This window comes from Pleurodeles waltl, chromosome 10, assembly GCF_031143425.1.
Source record: "Pleurodeles waltl isolate 20211129_DDA chromosome 10, aPleWal1.hap1.20221129, whole genome shotgun sequence".
NCBI classification, from domain to species: domain Eukaryota; kingdom Metazoa; phylum Chordata; class Amphibia; order Caudata; family Salamandridae; genus Pleurodeles; species Pleurodeles waltl.
The window spans coordinates 982,419,654-982,443,060 of NC_090449.1; the positions used below are offsets into that span (position 1 = coordinate 982,419,654).

Genomic DNA, 23,407 nt, shown 5'->3' on the forward strand with positions numbered 1-23,407 from the left:
TCCAGTCCTACTTAGGGAGAGCAGGGCTTCTCAAGCCCTGACTCCACAAATAATAGTCAGAGATGCTGGTTCCCTCACAGGAGGGACCAACAACTCTGAAATCACTGAGGATAACTCCAGTGAAGAGGACATCCAGTTAGCCAGGATGGCCAAAAGATTGGCTTTGGAAATGTAAGACATAGAGTAACCCTGAAAAGAGGATTTGTTGCCCTGTGCTGGCTTCTGCCCTTGGGGTCAAGACCCAGCAATGTGAAGTTGAAAGCTCCTATTCCACTGAGACATTGATAGCTGGACTGGCTGTTATGCAGCAGGTTGGTATTTGCTGCTTTGGCACTATATATGCCACAGTGGTCAAATTAAGAGGTGGTTAGTAAAGTAACTTATTGAAGTTACTCAATGTGTGCTTCTTGCAGCAATGTAACAATTGTTTGAGGCCTGCATTAAGTGTTCTGTAGAGCACTGAGAGTTCTTGTTTTTTACAGATGCTAACACTGCAATCAACAGCATATTCCCATCAAGCCTCGAAGAAATTAGCAGAGAAAAAATAATTTTTCTCTAACACTCAAAGTCTTTAAGTTGGGCGATGCAAATTGAAAACCCACTGTCGTAAAAAACATTAAGATACTGCTCACTTAAGCTGTAACTTGTAAAAAGAAGTTAGAAACCATATCAGGACCATTCCCACCTTTTGTTCATCAATGGCCAACGAAGTTACAAGGACTTAAACAATTATGTTCGGTAACCACCATGAGAGGATTTAATCTGGTGTCAACACACCAGCCATTTATCACCACAAGTTTAGGCTTAAAATGTATCACACATTTATGCCAGTACTCACGTTCTTCTTGGCTGCAACCTCTGATCACTATATGGAATTAATGCAACCAACTGATTTTCCTGCCCTGCAAAGACAGAAGGAAAGTAACAGTAATTAGAAAATGATCTAAGTACAATAGTGTGCACCAGACCATGAAGACCATCAGACCCTTAGGGTCTGGCACCTTCATGCAGGTCAAATGCCGGCTGGTTAACAGAGTAACGAGTTGGGAAAACACCAGGCAAACACCCTAAATGGTCGATTTCTCATCAATTACACGAAAAGCAATGCAAGCGTTTATAAAGTTTCCAACTTTGCTCATCTTTTATATGAACTGCACAACACTGGGTCCCAGTTTAAACAAACCTTGCTACTTCTCTCGTCTTTTTGCCACCAAGGGCACATAATAATCTGGTAAACTGAGCACATCTAAGAATCTAGTCAAGTTATAATTTTGTTTTCATTTATATATATCAAATTACATAAATTATGGTCCACAGGGCCGCAAGAAAATAGCTTATTCATCTTACCTTGTCCAATAGGTACCTTCCCAAGCACAGCATATGCACACTAGTGTTTAGCACAGAAATAGAACATGAAAGGCATGCAAACAATGCTTTATTCCTAAACAAAAGTACTAGAACTGAAAAATAATAGTGTTCTTAATGTTGGTCACAGTCGTTTTTGTATTGCACTTGCTGATGTTTTTCTACAGTTTTCAGATTCCATCTTTTTTCTCGTTCATGTCACCTATTTTGTCAGAAGTCTGTAGCTCTTATCTGCTAAAGGAAATCCTGCAAGATGGGGACACCATCCCTAAAACAATCACTAAGGTCATAAACTCAGAAATCACTACCACTGATACAAAAGGTCTTGAATGGGATAATGAATTAACACATTTTGGCTAACTTTTTGTTACCATGAATGGGTGGATTTTCCACTGTGCACCTGACTACATCAATCCCTAAGAAGCCTCCAATTTACATATGGTCCACTAAAATGTGAAGTGTCTAACGTTATAAAAGGCACAGTACATGCCCAGAAACTATATCATGTCATATAATTGATTTATTATACTCTACTCACTCATGTTTTAGCGACCGGTCTACAATTCTGGACTCCTGCAATCCTTAATTTTATATCAAATTGTCTATCAGCGAACCATCAATTGCCATGTAAGCTCCACATCAAATATTTCCTCTTTCAGTCATTTAATAGCCAACTAGTGATTACGCCTAGTGCCATGTTCATGTGAGAGATTGAGATTGAAGAATCTCTCTCTTTAATTCCTTGACTGCTTTGTAAAATAAGGATTACCAAACTCCAACAATTTAGGTCCACTAATCGATCAGTCAATCCTCCTTCATTAGGAATAATCATATTATCCCCTTCTCTGCCCTCACTGACTGTGCTAATAAGTGTCTGAAATTAAGACCATTGTGCCAGGGCACAAGATGGTTGATGGGTTCCTCTGTACAATTAAGATTGTCAGTAAAATACTGATTTTACTTCACGGAACCAGAGTTTGTCTAACAGCTCAAGAGTGCCCCACCCGTTTCAGCCATCTTGCTGTTCTAAGCAGTTTAATTCACATGGAAAAAGTCATCAGAAATTCTTCAGTACATACCATGGAGCTAAACTTTTGCTTGTGGTCCAAATGGGTAGAGCACACTGACTCTGTGGACACAAGAAAGGGTTTGGCTCTATGGTACGTGTAATGTCATGAGACTAAGTGCGTTAGGTCCCTTGCAGTTCTGGGCGGACTTAGGAGGGAGACTGCATAGCCTGCTTGGAGGTGTAAAGGCATGGTTATTTATGGTTACAACATAATCAATGATTTAGTGTGTGATTGTATGCTGATGGATAAAGATGTCTAAATCAAGAGGCCCGTGTGTGGTGTGTACTCTGTATGCTCCCAGGCTAGGAAGGACACATAAGGGGATATGTGCCCCAAAGCAAAAAGGCTGCTCTCCCTGAGTGTTTGTAATGACGCAGCAGACTGCTTGTGTGTGCCATGTGCGCTCAACTCCATGAGAAGTTCAGAGTTGGTGTGTGTGTAATCGAAGCCCTGCTCCAGCCCTTATACGGATCTCAGAGACGTGGAAGGCCCTGGAGAGGGATACATTCCAAAGGCCCACCAGAATCCAGCGGCGAGGTCAAAAGGAGAAAGTCTATGGTGCGCCATAACAGAGCGATCATCAATACAAGCAAAACGCTAAAGGAACTGACAACCAGGTCCAATGCAAAAAGCTAAATGCAACAGCCATCTAGAGCAAGAAACGGAATTATTACCACCTAGAGTACAACAATTTACGACCTATGCTTTGGAAAGGCAGCCCAAGCGCAAGCATGTGGCCTGTGCTTGTAGAAGTTACAGGTACCACCAGTGAATAGCAGCTGCCACCTGAACAACTTATATTCTCAACGGCGGTAGAAAAGAGCACAAAGTACGATGCAGCCGCTTTTCTGAAACCACCATTCGACACTGCCAAGAAACAGAATACCGGTGCCATGTGGACCACATAGATAAAGATGTTTGTTGACTTCACTGATGCCCTAGAAGAAGTACATGATAAGAAAATCATTAAGTATTTAAAGAACCTTGCAGGTGAAGGAGTAAAGCAGGCATTGAAGAAAATCCCGTAGACCGATGCAATATTATACAGTTAGATCAAGTAAGCCTTCAATACCAAGTTAAATCTGATGCTGAATGTGGACTATAAAAGGTAAATTTTCAATCAAGAGAGTCAGCAAGCTGGTGAAATGATGGATGAGTTTCTTAAAACACTTGATGTGCTCATCAAACACTGTAAGCTTAGTTAATTTAACGATGAAGAAGCCAAACGCCTGAGAGTCATCGATGGATGTCCGTTGGACTCTTTCAGAAGACGCGTGTTGACAGACGCTTAGTTTAGTCAAAATATCAATAGATGCAAGAGCAGAGGAAAGAGCAGAATGACAAGCTGTGATATGGAAGCTGGAACAGCGAAAAATGAATCGGCACTCGTCATGAAAAGCAAGTAAAAGCAACAAGCAGATGCATGTAAGTTGACGTCTTCAATGAAGGATAAGTTGGGTTTCCGTTGTGGGTTTGCATATTCCCACAAAGTTAATTGTCCAGCCATGGGACAGATGTCCGGGGGCTGCGGAAAAGAGAAGCACTTTATAACAGTTTGCAAAGTGAAAGAGAAACCAAGTGCTTCACAGCAAGAAGAGAATATAGAAGCCAGAAAGTTCCAGAAGCATTCTCCTCACGCCCACAAGGCCAAAAAGCAAAATCAGTTATGAAAAATGTAGAAACCAGATGGAGTTGATCATCATCAAGCTCATCCTGCAAAAGCTCTTCAACGTCATTATCGAGCGCCAGTGAAGAAGACGGATGTGCAATGATGATGTAAAATACAGGACTTCAAGAGCAAGATGGGTTGGCTGCTTGCAAGGAAGAACAAAAGATAGAGTTAAATGATCAAACAGAACTACCAAGTCCATTTGGACATAGTCCCACGATTACAATAAAAGTGAACGGTTGCCCCATAACCTTCATCATAGACAGTGGTTTGTTGATTAATATCATGCCAGTTGAGCAGTTTAGTAACCAGTCTCCTGTGCCATAGCTCAACCCGTCAAACATGAAGGTATACATGTGGTTTGCTTCTAAACCATATTGAAGTCAAGGATCATTCACAACAACAATGCAAAACAAAGCAGTGTACGTGGAAGCACAAACTAACGTACTTCAAGGACTTCATCCAGGGCATGCCTACTCAGTTTTGCCACTATTGGCGATTTTGGACTGATATCTCCTGACTACAATCTGCATAAAGTCTGAAATTTCTTGTTTCATAGTCTAGGAAGACTAAAAACAATAAAAATGTGACTTCACATTAACAAGGACATTCACCCTAAAACTCAGCAGCACCACAGAATCACCTTCTCATTTGAAAGAAACTGTTGAGAAAAAACTGAAAACACTGCTAAAGTATGACATAATTGTGCACTCCACCAGTGCTACACCATGGATTTCGCCCATAGTGGTGGTGCCTAAAAAAAGACCATGGAGGTGCTGTGTGCATGTGTGTTGATATGGGTCGCGCCAACAAAGCAATCGAGAGAGAAACACATCCTGGTCCATGTACAGAGGACATGATAATGTAACTGAACAGTGCCAGCATCTTCTCTCCTCTTGACCTAAACAAGGGATACCAACACCTTGAGCTGAAAGACAACAGCAGGCACATCACTACTTTTTCCACTCTTGTTTGTTTGTACACATATAAAAGATTGAGTTCTGGAGTGTTGTCAGCTACAGAAATATTTCAGGATTTTATAAGTCGAATAATTCAACCTATCACACATGTTTTTAACTAAAATGATGGCATAGTGGTATTTGGAGCAACCCAGGAACAACATAACAATGCTCACATACAGGTGTGCCAATTGCTTCCTGATGCAGGTCTCACTCTGAATGCAGTAAAGTGTATATTTCACAAGAACAAGCTTAAATTCTTTGGGCAAATATTCTCTGATGCAAGAATGACTCCTGACTCAGATAAAATTCGAGCTACTTGCTGCCAGCTACTTGCTCCAGACAAGATGTCACCATGCTACGATCCTTCTTGGGCATGGCCAGTTACTGCACAGCATTCATAATGACTTTGCTACAGCGAGTGCTCCATTTTAGTTACAATTTACAATTCAGTTAATTTCACAGAAAGGCAAGAAGAAAATGCAAAATGTAGATGGGATGCTAACAGGAAAATAGGACTGGCTGGCAGAACTTCTCTAATCACTGGCCAGTATGAAGACTACTTTAAGAATTTATCCCTGCTGAAAGAGAGAAAACTCATGACTCCTACTGGAAGAAGACTTACTCAAGGACTCCTGACTTCAGGTGGCACTGAGGGAATGAAACTGTTCTAGAAAGATCAAGTTGTTGGCCTCCTGCTTCAGGGACGCAAAAAGCAGAAGGATTCCTGAGGCTATGAGGGCCCATTTGGCCACAGAAAATGGGACCCTGCATGAGACCTGGTTGGACACACGCCTAGAGCCTGGAAGCCAGCTCTGAGGAGTTAGGGCCTGCAGGGCTGACAAGAAGAAACTTTCCCAGCAGATGGTGCTGAAGCTTGCCCTAGACTATTGCATACATGGTGGATAAAAAATAAAAAAGGTTTGTCCCAGTTGGAGCTTTTACAACTCTGAAAGTGGGTTCATCCGAACCTCACGTTCAAGGTGTTCAGCCTTGAGGAGCCTGGTACTGCTAGAGTTTCCAGCCTTGCCCTGCTGGAGGACTATGACTCCTGAAAAGTGACAAAGTCTGAAGGTAAACCTTTGGACAAGTGAGGCAGCAAATCTATCTAAAAGGAGAAGCACATCAGCAGCCACAAAATCCAGCTTTGTCGCATGCTGAGTAGTTGCCACCAAAACAAATGGTTTCAGTGGGAGCTCAACTACATAAAACTTCAAGCCATAATCTTGGACCTTGCTCTGCTGGAAGGTTTGGACATCCATTTCAGAGACTAAGGGCATTATTTAGAGTTTGGCAGATTGAATACATTGTATGTGGCAGAGATCCTGTCTGCTGTATTACAAGTCTCACAGGCTATAATACACATGTATTACAGTGAACAGGACATCTGACATGCGTGTGACGGAGCATTCTGTCCCCCAATCTCTTAGTAAAAAGAGGTAAAAACTAGGATCAGAATGACCCGCTTAGTGTATCTGATCTCTGCTCCATTACAGGTAGCTAGAAATTACCTATGCCCTGGTCATGTGAAAACAGTTTTGATTTTCTTTTAACTGTGCTTTGCGTTTTATAGATTTGTTTTAGCCTTAGGCTTTAAAAATTCATCTCTCTGATTACCCTTATCCTATTCATGATCTTGGCGTCTTTTTTTGCACATTAAACTGTTCTATAATCTTCTAAGTCACTTTGGTCATTTTATTGTCTTAGGTTATTTACTTTAAAATTGCTAGTACTGCTTGAACTTAACATGCATTGCTCTGGGGATTGACTGATGCTTGTGCTATAGCTACCAGGATCTTCCAATTGTATTTTGATTATTACGTTGGTAGAGGTTAAACCCTCCAGATTTAATAATCCAATTTATGACAGGTATTTAGTTACAAGTCCAAAGGTGTCCAATAAAAGCTAGACTTGTTTTGCCCTGTCTCTGTTGTTCATGTGATGTGACCTCAGAGGCACACCTCCTATAGACTGTGAACATGGGGTTCTTTTGTTTTAACAACCTCATTGTGATTAAGGAAGAAAGGCAGCCTTTTCTGAAATAGTTTTTATCTTAGTGATTTTGGATTTTGCAGCTCCGGTCTGTCTTGCTGCAAGGTAGCCAGCAGATTTTAACCAACCAACTACAGCTCCAAGGCATAGAATCTGTTTGCAAGCGCCAGAACACGCAGATCTTCATTGTAGGGCGAGTAAAGCGGCCTACAAACATTTTTACAGGTGTGGAAAGCAGACCCGCGTTTTTCAATAAATATGTATTGCTTATCAGGCTGTTCTTCAAACAGTTCTACATGCCTCCCCTTAGTTATTTTGTGCACCCATTCAACTATGTTTTAGGTGACTCACTTTCCAGAAGTTGCTAGGAATGGAAGAGAAGGATGGACGAGTGGATGCATCAGAAGGTAAAAGGATGGATGAAGTGGGTAAAAGAGTGGATGGAAGTATGGGTGGATGAAGGAATGAGTAGGTAAAAGGTTAGATGAGTGGGTAAAAGGATGGACAGGTGGGTGAAATGATGGATATGTCAAAGGATGGATGGATGAGTGGGTGAAATGATGGATTGGTGTGTAAAAGTATAGATGTGTGAAAGGATGGATGGATAAATGGGTGAAAGGATCAGTGGATAAGTGGTTTAAAAGGTGTGTGGATGGGAGGCTGGGTGAGTGGATGAGTGAGTGAAAGGATGTGTAGATGGGTGGATGAAAGGACGGCAGAGTAAATGGAAATCTGATAGGGTGGGTGAAAGGATGGCAAAATAATTGGAAAGCAGATAGAATGGATGGGTCGGTGGGTAAAATATAGCAGAGAAAATAAAAAAATTGAGAGGATGAAAAAATGGCAAAGTAAATAGAAATCTGAGAGGAAAGCTGGAAGGCATAGTAAATGCAAATTTGAGAGGAGAGATGGATTGCAAATCAAATAAAATACTGAAAGCTTAGCTGGATGGTAGGTGGATGAATGAATGGACAAAAGGAACAATTGATGGCTGAAAGGCTTTATTGATGGATTGGTAAGTCAGATGATGGATGTATGGGTTGATGGTTAGATGCATGACTAGATGATGGATGTTTGAACAGACGTATAGGTGGGATGGAATGTCCAATGGATGGATGAAATAATGAAAGACTGAACAATGGATAAAAGAATTAATGTATGACAGAATGTAAAGGTGATCTGGTGGACATCACCAGGTAGAAGGAGGGTGAAAGGATGATGAGATGCTTGGATGGATGTGACAAGGGAGCTCTTCTAGAGAAGTTCGGGCTCACTAGCATCGCATGCATGGTGTTGTATGCTTAGGACTAAAGGAGGGGGAGGTACTTTAATTTCCTGGCTACTCCCTTGGTTCAGTGGTTCAAAATGTGCATCAATAAACCTGTTAAGTCAAATACTATTACAGTGGAATTTAAGGTCCACAAATATATTTTGAGTGGCATGCCTATTATCCAAAGGGCAGAGTACAAATACGAAACGGGTCTTTGGCCAGGACAAAAATGGATTGTGTTTTGATCCACAGGACAGTGTGAATATTGATCAAAAATTACTTTCAGAAAGCGACATATGATCCTGTGGAAAACAAGTGAGTAAAACACACATATGTAAAGCATTTGATTTCTATGTTGTTAATTAAAACGAGGAAGCAACATCATTAATTCAAAAACTCCAAAAGCTGCTGCAGCAGGTACCTATTTTTAGACGCAGACATTACTCAATTGAAATTTCAGCAAGAAAAAAAAAACCACACAGAGCACGTGCTGTCTACCCATGTGAAGAAGGCCAAGATATGAAAACAAAATGTGCGATCTATAGAGGCGCCAGAAATAATTGAATATACAGGGGTTTAGTGAGCTATCTGAAAGTCAATCCTTTAAATTCGTCTATGCGGGGTGGTTCTCCCGCTTTTCCTAGCATGGCAAGCATCTGCGGCAATGATTAGGAAGCAATCCTCAACTTTCCACCTACTCCCTTCTCACCACACCCTCACAGGCGCGTCTACCTTAGTACCTCCCACTCCGCCTGACAATGGCACAATGAGAATGTTGTTAAGTCAATTGAAACAGGGTTATTTTTAGGGAGGCTACTGTTAATTCCAATTAGGCGTACATGACCTAAATTGTTAAAGCTGCACATCCTCTGCCTGCAGTCCAGGTGTGTTAGAGGAAAACAAGCGCATGATTTCACATCATCTTTGGGGCCTGTACTTTCACTACGAGCCGTGGAAGCGCTCCATGTCTACGGCACAACAAACACATTGGTCGGTGTGAAACAAGTAATTCACAGTAACAACATGTGGAGATATTCTATACCACAAGCCAAAAAGGCAAACGCTCAACACTGCCCGAAAGATTTCTTAATATCAGGCCACACAAAGTGCATTCGTGGACAGATCTAGAGGGAAGCTTTTAGGAGCATTTTAGTATGGACGAAGAAAGCAGGCCTCTTAAGCCCCCCACGGGCGCTTCACAAATAACATTTTCAGTAATTACCAAGCCCTGTACGGGTGTTGGTGCTGGAGTTATTTTAATATAATAATATGTAGGGTCCTTTCACAATCAGCATCAACATTTTTAGAAACAAACTAATTCAATGTGTAAGGAACTCCTTGAATATTTATGTACTACAGCACCCACTGACGATCATTATAAGGATATTGTGAGTCACCTAAGAGTTCCATGATCCTATGCAGGAACTAAGTTGAAGGCTGAGTAAGTAAGTACACTGATAAGGTAATGCACACGTGAACGCCACATGTAATATTCTTTTAATCTACTGCAGTAATTCATTCCTTGCAATACATGATCATACAACGGCTCTTCCATCAAACTGCTTAAATCCTTAGTGTTTTGCTTTCTTGTTCATTACAGACAAGAAGAATAAAAGTAGAGTCTGTAATGCAAAACTAAACACACAAAAAATCAGATAGTATTTTTGAATAAACGACATTAGGATAAGTTTAATGCAGGTCAGGTTAAAAACTGTGTGCGTAGAAACAACATTCCATCCTTCCTGCGATGATTTATAGTGTGGAAAACAATTGACATTTTGCCATAAATATGACCTTTCTGGTGAGAACTGCTCATTTAACAAAAAAAACTAAAATAGGGCAGAATAAAACCAGTGTTCCTATTTTCATTGTTTCAATTGCAGCAGTAATAATGCCGGTGACCTGCCCTTCAATCACAGTGCGGCCCACCTCAATCCACCCCTGCCCAATCCACCCCACCCCAATCCAAAACAATCTACCCTACTACAATCCAAAACAATTTGCCCCACTCCAATCCAAAACAATTTGCCCCACTCCAATCCAAAACAATCTGCCCCACTCCAAACTGCCAAATCCAATGCAAAACAATATGCCCACTCCAATCCACCGCACAGCAATCTGCCCCACCTCACCCCAAACCAATCTTCCCCACTCTATTCCATTTCACGCAACTGAAATCCACTCAAATCCATCCCACTCAAATCCACCCCACACCAATCCAGTCTAATCAAATCTATCCCACTCCACTTCACACCAATTCAATCCACCCCACGCCAATCCACCACAATCCACCCATATCCAGTCCAATCCACCCAACTCCAGTCCAATCCACTCCACTGATCCACCCACTCCAGACCAATCCACCCCACACCAATCAACCCGCTCCAATCCAGTTCAACACAATCCAGCCTCTGAAATCTATTTCACCTCATTGCAATCCAATCCACCCCACTCCACTCCAATACAATCCACCTCACACTCCAGTCCACCCCACGCCACTCCACCCCACCCCACTCCATCTAATCCAAGCCACTCTATCCAATCCACCCCACCACATCTAATCCGCAACACCCCATCTAATCCGCCACACCCCATCCAACCCGCCACACCCCATCCAACCCGCCACACCCCATCCAACCCGCCACACCCCATCCAACCCGCCACACCCCATCCAACCCGCCACACCCCATCCAACCCACCACACCCCATCCAACCCACCACACTCCATCCAACCCACCACACTCCATCCAACCCACCACACTCCATCCAACCCACCACACTCCATCCAACCCACCACACTCCATCCAATCCACCACACCCAATCCAATTATCCCACTTCATTCCATCCCACTCCATTCCACCCCAATCCAACACACAACACTCAACCCCAATCAAATGCATCCCACCCCAGTTCAGTCAACCCTACTCCAACCCATCCAGCCCATCCCAATTCAGTCCAATCCACTTCAATACAACCCAGTCAGATCCACACCACTCTAATCCACAACACTGTAGTCCAACCAACCCCACTCCAATCAAATGGATCCAATCCACCCCACTCCAAACCACCCCATGATAGAACGTGACCAGAGTGTGCATTCACAGGTCCGATTTGCTCTGGACTGTGCCTCAAAAGGACCACGTTCATCAGAGTGCACGGACAGCAGCTATCAATTTCATTGGTTTCAAGCGCTTCTCCAATTATGCTAAAAAAAGCAACTTAAGAGTAATTTGAATTTAAATCACTTACAACTAATATAATAAAGATACTTCATGCATCATTGGTTACTTTTTGATACCTTCACATCTGTAAAGGAACATACATTCAGGAGTCATCTCAATTATCAAAAAGAATAGAAATGTGCTCCTTCGAAACAGAAGAGGTGGTGATGTGGAACTCTGTCCTCCACTGACACTATGGATCATGGGATCCATTTTGAGCAAATGCGGCAAACTAGCATTCGCCGCAAAGCATTTCACTAAATACGCCCTTCAGTCAAGAGGGACTATTCAGTCACCATCCTCCTTCTGATGAAAAGTTTCATTTCATTCCCAGTGTTTTTCTAGCACATATCTGAAGCTACTTTTGGAGTTTAAAGCACCATTTGATATGGTTTTAATTTTTTTTGCGTAATTCCAACCTTAAGTTGTAGTTAATGCAGGTATCTGCAGAGTTGAGGTAAACGTCTACCAGCTGCCTCATCATGATTTTGAAGACTGAAGTCCATACAGGATTAAAAACGAAGTTGTAACCATAAAGCTCATTGTTGAAAGATAGTTATTCTGGCTTAAAAAGGACCGGCTTGGTCAACAGGTCAACGTCCTCCAGGGCGATTCTATCATTCCTACCACAAACTCCAGCAAATGAAACTGTGACAAGGGCAACATAAGTAATGTAAGCAAATCACAGCAGAAAAAAATGCATCATGAATGCATACTGTGGAGAATAAGTGTAAGTATTTGGATTATATGGTATGTGTTAGAAATGGGGTCATTGGTTGACAGTCAGGTTACCCCCTGTTAAAGCAAGGACCCTCACTCTAGTCAGGGTAAAAGAGAATCACCCTCAGCTAACCCCTGCTTACCCCCTTGGTAGCTTGGCAGAGCAGTAGGCTTAACTTCCGAGTGCTAGGTGTAAAGTATTTGTACCAACACACACAGTAACTTTATGAAAACACTACAAAATGACACAACACAGGTTTAGAAAAATTGGAAATATTTAGCTAAACAAAACAAGACCAAAGCAACAAAAATTCACAATACACAAGTCATGTTATCAATTAAAAAGCAAAAAGAGTCTTTATGTAGTTTAAAACATACACTAACACTGTTAGAGTGAAAATGTACCTTGGGTGCATCAAAAATAAACCTGCAGGGGCTTGAGATGCGTTGATTTCACTCATGAGCGAGACCTTGCGTTGTTTCTCCTTTCGTCGGGTCGGGCGCATCATTTCTTCTCTCCGCAGGCGAGCGATGCGTTGATCCAGTCAGCACTCTCGGGTCCGAGCAGGCCTTGCATTGTTTTTACACGCCCAGCGGTGTTTGCGTCGGACATTCAGCCGCACAATGATCCGAAAACCACGCAGCGCGGGTTGCGATCTCCCAGCCTCCGTCAGCGATGCTGTGCGTCGTTTCTCCAGCTCCGTGCGTCGATTCTTCGGTTGTGTTTCAGGCAAGCGTCGATTTTCAGCCACGGAACCTGCAGCGTGTCGATTTCCCAGCCGCAGAGCAGAGTTGCGTCGTCCTTTTCCCTGCACGGCGTTCTGCACATGGATTTCTTCCTCTTAGGCTGCCAGCTTCTCCTTTCAGGGTCCCAGGAACTGGATGGGCACCACAGGGCAGAGTAGGAGTCTCTCCAGAGACTCCAGGTGCTTGCAGAGAGAAGTCTTTGCTGTCCCTGAGACTTCAAACTACAGGAGGCAAGCTCTAAATCAAGCCCTTGGAGATCTTCACAAGATGGAAGGCAAACAAAGTCCAGTCTTTGCCCTCTTACTCTGGCAGAAGCAGCAACTGCAGGATAGCTCCACAAAACACAGTCATATCCAGGGTAGCTCTTCTTCCTCAGCTCTTCAGTTCCTCTCCAGGCAGAGGTTCCTCTTGGTTTCCAGAAGTGTTCTAAAGCCTGTGGTTTTGGGTGCCCTTTTTATACCCAATTTCTCCTTTGAAGTAGGCCTACTTCAAAGCAAAGTCTCTCTTGATTGTGAAATCCTGTCTTGCCCAGGCCAGACCAGGCCCCAGACACTCACCAGAAGGTTGGAGACTGCATTGTGTGAATGCAGGCACAGCTCTTTCAGATGTGAGTGACCACTCCTCCCCTCCCTCCTAGCACAGATAGCTCATCAGGAAATGCAGACTACACCCCAGCTCCCTTTGTGTCACTGTCTAGTGTGAGGTGCAACCAGCCCAAATGTCAAACTGACCCAGACAGGGAATCCACAAACAGGCAGAGTCACAGAAATGGTATAAGCAAGAAAATGCTCACTTTCTAGAAGTGGCATTTTCAAACACACAATCTTAAAATCAACTTTACTAAAAGATGCATTTTTAAATTGTGAGCTCAGAGACCCCAAACTCCACATGTCCATCTGCTCCCAAAGGGAATCTACACTTTAATCAGATTTAAAGGTAGCCCCCATGTTAACCCATGAGAGGGACTGGCCTTGCAACAGTGAAAAACTTTTTTTAGAATTTAGCAATATTTCACTGTCAGGACATATAAAACACATTACTATATGTCCTACCTTAACCATACACTGCACCCTGCCCTTGGGGCTACCTAGGGCCTACCTTAGGGGTGCCCTACATGTTAGAAAAGGGAAAGATTATGCCCGGCAAGTGGGTACACTTGCCACGTCGAATTTACAGTTAAAACTGCACACACAGACACTGCAGTGGCAGGTCTGAGACATGATTACAGAGCTACTTTGTAGGTGGCACAACCAGTGCTGCAGGCCCAGTAGTAGCATTTGATTTACAGGCCCTGGGCTCCTCTAGTGCACTTTACTAGGGACTTACTAGTAAATCAAATATGCCAATCATGGATAAACCAATTCACCACACAATTTACACAGAGAGCATATGCACTTTAGCATTGGTTAGCAGTGGTAAAGTGTTCAGAGTTCAAAAGCCAACAGCAACAGGTCAGAAAAAAATAGGAGGCAGGAGGCAAAAAGATTTGGGATGACCCTGCATAAGGAAAAAAAAAGTCCAACAGTATGGATGTGGGTTTTTACCGTGGAATACACTTACAAAACTTGTCTTGGGTCCAGTCAGCATCACATGTACAACCTTAAGCTTAACCCTGAGTAGCTATGGCTGTCGAGCAACAAGGCTCGCACAAAGGAACTTAGTAAAGTATTTAACAGTACTAAACAGCAGAATAAGAAAGTCATGCACCACAAATGAAAGAGGATACCAATTTATAAAAATAGATTACATTTTTATGACTTGTTAGAGACCTTGGTAAGCCAAATCCACTGGAGTGTTCGAGAGATACCGATTTTTAAAGGCATTATGCCTTTTAATCCACTCACAAACAAGCATAAGTTAACAAAAAGTTTGGAAACTTTCAAAGGTTTGTAAAAGTTAGATCAGCCAAATCTGACAGGGCGGAGGTCTAGGCGGCCAGTAAGAATAAGTAAAGCATTTTCCAGTCCAGTTCCAGCCTTTAGGAAATGACCGTCATAGACGACAATAAAGTGGTCCTGATGATGGGGAATAGAAGGTGAAAAGATGCTCAAGGATGCTCCCGTTGCTGCGAGGTCAACAGGGGTGTCTTTGTGACGATTCCTTAGTCCATGGGTGATGCAGGCAACTTTGGCCACAGAGGTCAGGGTCCCTTGAAGTCCTCTCTGAGATAATAGGAGTACAGCTGCTGCTGCGCAACTGATCTGGGGGCACAGTGTTTGGTGGGAAACCCTTTGGTGGAAGCTGGTGTCCTCTTGGGTGACAAATCTGGACTCTGGTAGCTCTCCCAGATCTGGCTGACTCTGGTGCAACTTTTGGCTGTTGAGGATTGGCCTCTTGGGGCACCCAGCGGCTGGTGGGTGCAGATCTTCTTCAGTTTCGATGACCCTGGTGCTTTTCCAGGAGCAAAGCTGACTGACCATTGGAGTTACAGCTTTGATCCGGGGCTACGGATCAACTTTCCCTGAGCCAGAACCTTCAGGCATAGTTCAAACTTTATTAGTCCAAAGTGCAGTAGGTGCAGTCCTTCCAATGGTGCAGCCACTCTTTGTGCAGTTTCAATGGCAACAGGTCAGTCCTTCTTCAGTCCTCGTTCCAAATCCAGCATGTACTGAGGTTCAGGGTGCAAGGGGTGTCACATTTGTCCCAGGAAAGTGTCCTGAAAGGACCACCTGGTCACTAGCCAATAGGCTACCAGGTCCCCTTCCTTTGGGTGACAAATTACCGGCAAAGGGTGGCTTGTGGCATTCTTATGGTGTGCTATTCTAGCCACCCTCGAGATGTCTGAACCTTCCCTCGACTGTGAGGAGCTTAACAGCCAACCCTAAATGTGTAGCTATATGGGGGGCTACTCGCCCAGAGGAAAACCAGTTTGGGCACTGGTCTTCCCACTTTAGTACTGTCTCCAGCCTGTCTATGTAAACAAAGGGGAGCTTCTCAGGAGTGTTATGGCCATTTGCCCACCAAAGGTGGCTTCCCCTTTGAAGGTCACCTTTTTGGCTAACACCCTGAGTGGCTTCCTGCTAAGGGGAGGTAACACTTCCCCCTCTTGCAGGCTGATATTGGTCCTGAGCCTGGGAGTTGTAAATTCTACTCCCCAAGCGGGCCGAAAGCTGCTTGCCCTTGTAAGGCCACTGGACCAGCTGGGTCACAGAGTGGCAACTTTCTAAAAGTTGCATTACTTTAACAGTGACATTAAATTCGACCTGGGCATTAATTTGATACCTTGCAGTTCCCAGATAGGTAGTACCATTCAAAAGTTAGCCAGGTTGGTGTGCCAGACAGTAACTCTGTAATAGGCAATAGGGCTGCTAACTTTTCCACAGCAAAACCACAATTTGGGAAGTGTTGCTGTAAGACATATGAAAAATATAGGTGTCACTTAATAGTATACAGCTCCATGCCATAAAGTACTATAGGCCTTCCTTAGGGGAGACTTATATAAACGGTTAAGGAAAGGGTTGGCTTTGACATTGGTTTGAATGGTAAAGTCGAACTAGCTGTGTAAACACTGTCCTTCCAGTCTGCAGTGGCAGGCTGTGAACCATTTTGTACTTTGTCACACATAGAGTGGCACAACCAGTGCTGAAGACTCGGGTGGACAGTCCATCTTACATGCCCTTAATACTCTGGGTACCATATAAAACGGACTTAAAAGTAAGTCAGGACTTGCCAATTGGGCATAGCCAATTCGACAGACAATTTGAAAGGGGCTAGAACACTGGCACTGAGTTCTGGTTAGCAGGCATCAGTGCACTCTCAGAGTCGAAAAACCAGCAGCTAGTAGTCCAAATGTGGGCAAAAAGTTGGGGGTGAACCTGCAAAAAGTCTGCTTCCTCACAATACGCATAAGGGAGGGGCAACAAACACATACAAATGTGCACACAAGCATACACACTCCCCCATCATGAATGGATAAATGCAGACTGATGGGGGCCAACAATCTGGTTTCATTTGACCTAATAATATGAATTGTTGAGAATGTGGGGTCTCAAAATTCACGTAAATCAAATGGTTTTAGACAACTGGGCTGCAAAATCAAATGCAATAAATGCAGACTTTGATTGAAAATATATATTCTCAGTTTACTTTTAATGTGCCACAAATGTGTGAAAACACTCAAAGAACAGCTACAAATTAATGTACACCAAGTGACTACTAAACAAGCATTTGCAATGCAATGGGTCTGGCATTTGCTTGAGCTATTAGCGTAAACTCCTAACCGGACTTTTCTTGCCTCCTAAATTGAAAATGAAAAGTAAAACAGTTTCGCATAAGCGAGCCGCTTCAAAGTACCACAGCATGACCGTGAAGGAGAAACACAAAAAGAAAAAGAAGTTCGCTCGCAGTCAAACATATCCGCAAAAGCCATGTCACATGTCACAGGGTTGATGTCCAAAGTGGTAACCAAACTGTCCCAAGGAGGGACAAACGTAAAGCATTTACCAATAACAAATTATTTTTGAAGGGCAAGCCCATGAATGAGCGATAGTGATGGGCGCGAGGTGGAAGTGGTTATAAGCCCAAATAGATAACACATCGGAAAAACAGCACTTGCGCGCTGCTATGCTCAACCTAAAAATGTATGCTCTGGGAGTCAAAACAGTAAAAAAAAAAAGGTGGGGGAGTAACAACAGGACCAAAACTGACACAACCCAAATTTAAACTAAACCAGAAACACATTGGGTCGGATTCATAAACGTAGCTTATACTTTTGAGTAATTTTACATTTTGTAGTAAGCTTTCTTCTTTCGGTACTCACAAACGGAGAGTCTAAACTTACAATAGAAGTGAAAGCTGCATGTTTCCACTCTCATTGTAGTGCAACTGGCTTACTCTTGTGTGTCTGAAACCCCTCCCTGTCTGTCCCTAAGACCCGCTTACTCTTCCCTTCAATAGTAAGCCTGATCCTTTTCCCAAGCACCCCCTTGTGTCCCACCCACATTTACTACTGAAATCCATAGTTACATCTTGAGAGACTCCACAGTCGGGGAGGAGAACTATGGACATTTAAGGATAAGCACAAAGTACATTTTGAAGTGCGCCGTGTAGTAATCCAAAAGTACTACATAGTGCAGTTTGTGCATTCTGATTATGTTAAAAATATTTGGAGTGAGCAGGGGCACCTTAAGTATTCAAATAAGACTTCCTCTGGGTTTGAAAGACACTAGGGACACTGCTGCAGCGAACTCCCTCTTGAAGATTAAAGGCACTAGGGACTCAACTACCATAAACCCCTTCTTGCTTTGGGTGAAAACATCACCCCTGTGAATGCAGGAGTATTAATCCACTTGAACGTGTGAAGGGAATTATAAAATGACTAACTTAAATACATGCAGCACTTTGCACTAAACCACCAAGCCATTTCATATCAGCTGCAACCAGTCACCTACAGATTAAATATCAACACATGCAGCCGGTACTGCCACAGTGATAATTGTGAGGGACTTGTCTTATTGACTCCCTCTCGATAGCCATTATTCCCTAAAAGGTTCCTCAAGCAGGCCCCGCCCCCTCCCACTACTCTCACTCCTCCTCCTCCTCTTCCTCTTTCTCCTCCTCCTGCTCCTCCTCCCAGGGCTCACAGCCAAAATCTCAGCTTGGCGCACTAATGATGCCAATTCACCCAGGGCCCTGCATAAATATTCACGATTAATTACAGATGCTCACATCAGCTACCATATTGTGTATGGGGTGCAACGTGACTGGGATGTAATAGGTATAAGAGTCCATACTGGGAGATGCTACAACGGTACAGAACCGGAAGCAGCATCTGCTGGCCAATGACAAAGGAGGAAAAAGAGGAGCCTTGAAGTACAAATGATCTTGCATAAATATCCTTTGAAAACAGCCTTGTTTCAATGAAGAAAGAAGTGAAACGATTGTATTTCCATTCATAGATCTGCCTCACCAGCTTCACCCACCCCATGCCCTTGTATTCTTGGGCGAAACCATTTTACAAAAAGTGCAGGAGGTTATGCGCTCTGCAGACAATCATAACAAAGATTTCTTTAATACAGCAATAAGACACAGCCCTGTTTCTTAAGTAATGCCATTAGGGCATCATTCTTTTCCTCTGTTTCTTTAGTCGACAGTCTGTTGAGATGTTTAAAAGCACGTAGTATGTTTTGCTACGTTTAGCAAAACAGCATATTTGCAGGACAAATCACTTTAAAGTAATGGTACTCCACCAAATGTAGTTTACAAACAACTTCCAAGAAACCTAAATGAAGTGCAAATATAGATAAAGGCCTCGGTACACCGCACAATTAAGGACGATTAAGATTCTAAAACTGCAGAATGTTCATGGAATTAAAATAAATACGCAGGAGGGGCATCTATCCATATTCTCCTCATCCTACCTCGTGGAATCCTCCCTGTTCCTTGGCACGTGGGGCAGGTGACGCTGTCTCTTCCGGTAAACTCCACATAGGGAAACTGAGACACATCTCCGTGCCTTCCGTCCTCGTGGGAGTCAGACGCAACCAGTCCATTGCGGTCAGAGGTGCCATTCGGAGTATATCCATCGTACGCGTCCTCCTTGGATAGGCGTGGAGAGAGGTGAGAGAAAGGCTTCCCCATGGCTGAAGCTAAAAAAGAAAGAGAAAAACGGTCTATGAATAAATAAATAAAAAAAAACACCGAATTGAACTAACACAAGATTAGGGATACTGAAATCAAAAATGAAGCATCATAATTTATCACTTGACCGATGTGACCCCAATACTTTAGATTTACTGTATCAAACTACAGTGCTCTAAACTGCAATATAAATAATTAAACAACAATAGACAATAGCCATTTTATCTTCAGTCCCCTCTAAGGACCAATGTTCAAAACTGTTCACAATTCTCTGCATGGATGGAAATGTCCAACCTGAAGAAGTGCCTGGAGTGATTTTCGTGCCCTCAATTGGAAGCGTGGACGTCATTTAAAGGTCGCGGCTGCAACGCCTGATTTGTCCCCTGCAAACCCTGGTGCTGCCTTTACGAACCTGACCTAAGAGGTGGCCTTATTAGTGCCAAGATCACAGGGAAAGCTTCCACTAAAGAGCAGCGGGGCTTCATAGTTCTTGTTTTCTGCCCATTGGTTGAATTAAAATAGGTCACTTCAACCACCCTGGCCATTTTGGTAGCTCGACATCCATGTATGCAAGGCTCTTAGGTATTTTAAAAACCCAAACCATGAACTTGCAGAAATATCTGCCTATTTAGGCAAAGGTCTGTGAAGGGGGCACATTGGTCTGTTCCATTTTCCACTCCGCATCTACAGTTTTTTTCAGCTACATTAAGGTAAGTTCTTCGATTCCAGATGACCGAAAGCAGCTGATATTCATCTTACAAAATGAGCAACTCTTTTGATGTAAGCATTTTAATAAAAGACACTTTGATCCTTGGTCTCATTAAACTGTTTTGGCTTTCAGTACCCCACAACAGCAAGTTATGAATGAGGTGCAAATTAACAGGAAATCTGAAACTCGACAAGACAGGCTAGGGTTATTATTTTGGGTCCCACTCACCTAGTGTGGGGACCCAGAAATGATGTAGACGAGCACGTCCTGCTGAACGTTTTGGTGGTGGTCCCATTGTCCTAGGACTACCACAGGCTGGAGTTATGAGCAAAAATGTTTTGTCAAAGTAATGCTCTGCAAATCATAATGGGGCGAGTTTCCCCGAATGCAGTGAATATTTTAGTATTGTCTCTCCCACTGTGCCGGGAGAGCCGCTTTCGCTTTGAGGAGTTCTGTTTTATGTAAAGCATTTACCAATTTCTAGTAGTTTAAGGGGAGAGCCACAAAAAAATGACTCCGATTAGGAAACAGTGAACAATGTGACCAGCGCTTTATTAACGCCGATCGAGTTCACACTGTTGTGCCTGTTCGCAATGTGAGCGCCATGGCTGCCACGCAGCAGGAAGGGGAGAGACGAGAAAAAGCAAATAGTTCACCCATGCTCAAGTATATCAGCAATCATGCAATAATCCATGTTACAGGGGCAGTCTGCAAGGTGGGAAAAAAACAACCTCAAGGCGGGACAAACATAAAGCGTTTACCAATGACATCAAGTGATTTTTGAATAGCAAGCCCATGAACGAATGGAAGTGATGGGCATGAAGTGGGTATAGTTAAAAACCCACAACACTTACAAGAGGTCAAAGCGATTGAGCATTTGACCTAAAAATCAGTGCTAGCCTGGGATGCAAGCAATGGAGTTTCTCTTCCTCTTTCAAGGGATGAGGCAGAGTAAAAAAAGTTAGAAGAGTGATGGCTTGTCCAACGTAAAAAGGTGTCACCCGTGGGATTAACACTGCTCCAACCTGTAACACCAGTTTTTCCCACACAAAAAAAGTTGGTATAGCTGGAATGACAGGACCTGAAGCTCATTCACAAAGCATGCTAAAATTATTTCAATGAGAAATCCCTTTTTCAGTGTGAGAAGGTGCAATGGACAAATGTGTATTGGCCCAACTTGGCATTACAAAGAGCTTTGGTGGCAATATTTTGCCAACGTTCTAAAAAAATGCATCACAGTGGGTGATTTAATCAAGGATGGGTGGTCCAGTAATTGTGAAAAGGCCGAAAGGTCCAACCAGTAACCTTTAACAGTGCCCAAAGCAAGATCCTGCTAGACCAAAGATGGAACAAACTGTAGTACATTTGGAAGTCTGTCCCGCAAAAGGTCCAACTGGCAGGTGCCATACCAAGCCCCAAATGTATCCCAGCATACACTGATTTCCCCAGACAGGAATCTGGCTACCAGGATTACATCAATGATAAAAGGGAGGAAGGTCATAGATCAACTACCACTGAGCAGACCTTCATGCAACAACCTGCCCTGCTGCTGCAGCAGGCCTAGACATTCTGAGTATTATACTCTTCTGGTCAATACAGAGCCACTAGGATGAGATGGGCCCAGTTGTTCCTGATCTTCTTCAGAGATTTGACCAGGAGAAGTAGTGCCTGGAAGGCATTCAGGAGTCTGTGCTCCACTTTGGGCTAACTGCAAGTCCACGGGAGAGCCTTCTTGGGAAACTACAGCATGCAAAAGTGTTGACACTGTGCATTTACAGTGGTGACAGTAAGATCGAACCAGGGTTCTCCCCACTGTGGAAGACACTGCGCTCCACCACCAAGTGTAACAGTCATTAGTGATCACACTAGGGTATATCCGCAATTTGTGTTTCACTTGAATTGACACCTGTGCTCATCCGCCCTGGTTAGGTGGTGTGCCATTAAGGATAAGCCCTCATAGCTCAGCCAGTTCCAAAGGTGCAGATCATCCTGGCACAAGACAAGACCCCACCCTCCTTGATGATGCAGTACCACATGGCAGTGGTGTTGTTCATGAGAGAAAGCCTACCCTTGATTGTCACGAGGAAGACATTTAATGCCAAGAGAATCATCTACAGCTCCAACATATTTACGTGCAGATGGGACTCCACCGGAAACCAGAATCCTCTCAACTTCACCTCTCCCAGATGGCCTCCACAACCCAGCAGTGATGCACCTGTCACCACTGTCAATTCCAGGTGGAGAACAGAAAAGAATCTGCCGCAGTCCAACTGTGGTTGAGAACCACCACTATAAATCTTTTGCTGTCTCCTCAGACACATGGATGGAATCCATCAAGGTCCCCTGGTGCTAGGCCTACTGAGACTTCAGATGTCATTGCAGATCCTGCAAAGGCCATTGGGTATGGGTACAAACACGATTCAGGAGACAAGCTGGCCAAGAAGCCTCAGAGACATCCTCATTAAGATTCAGGACAGAGGATGAAACATCAAGATAACCTCAAGGATGTAATCTGTAACTTACTTAGTGAGCCTGCCTTTAATAGTTAGTCATCAAGGTTATTGAGAACTAGTACCCCCAAACTCTGAAGATGGGCAGAGACAACCATCACCTTTGAGAACATGAGAGGGGCACTGATGAGCCCGAAAGGGAGCACTGAAAACTTAAAATGCTTGTGGTCCACCTTGAAAACAGAGGCTGGGATGGTGTGGGATGTAAAAGTAGGTGTGCTGCAGGTGCAATACCACCATCCAGTCTCTCAGATCCAGGGCTGAAATAACTTGGGTCAGTGAGAGCATCTTGAATTTAATTGCCTCGCCACTGTCTGCTGGCCCTAACGCCCAGACCTCGAAAGGCTGGGAGGCCTGCAGTGTGGGTGGCAGGGCCTGATGCTGCTAAGATGTCAAGCCCAAGGCATGTCTCCAAAAAAGGGAGAAACTGACAGGGGGAATGCCAGACAGGTCCAAAAGAGCATAAGAAGCATGACGAGGCTCTGCTCTTCTTAAAATGCTCCATGGTCGGGTCCACCTTCTCGCTAAACAGGCAGGTAACATCGTAGGGCACATCCATTACGGACATGTGGCTGTCCCCTGAGAATCCTTTGGA

At 43.6% G+C, this 23,407-nt stretch overlaps 1 protein-coding gene across 3 annotated transcripts in view; it reads right to left on the reverse strand.

Moving 5' to 3' along the window:
* TMEM106B (transmembrane protein 106B) overlaps window positions 1–23,407 on the reverse strand; it is a 102,812-nt gene that overhangs the window by 70,984 nt on the left and 8,421 nt on the right. For all 3 annotated transcript variants that reach the window (XM_069211829.1, XM_069211828.1, XM_069211830.1), the window contains exons 2-3: window positions 19,374–19,601; window positions 839–902 (exon numbers count right to left, since the gene is read on the reverse strand). In XM_069211829.1, the coding sequence (XP_069067930.1) occupies window positions 839–902; window positions 19,374–19,593 (284 nt within the window). In that variant the 5' untranslated portion in view covers window positions 19,594–19,601. The remainder of the gene's footprint in view (window positions 1–838; window positions 903–19,373; window positions 19,602–23,407) is intronic.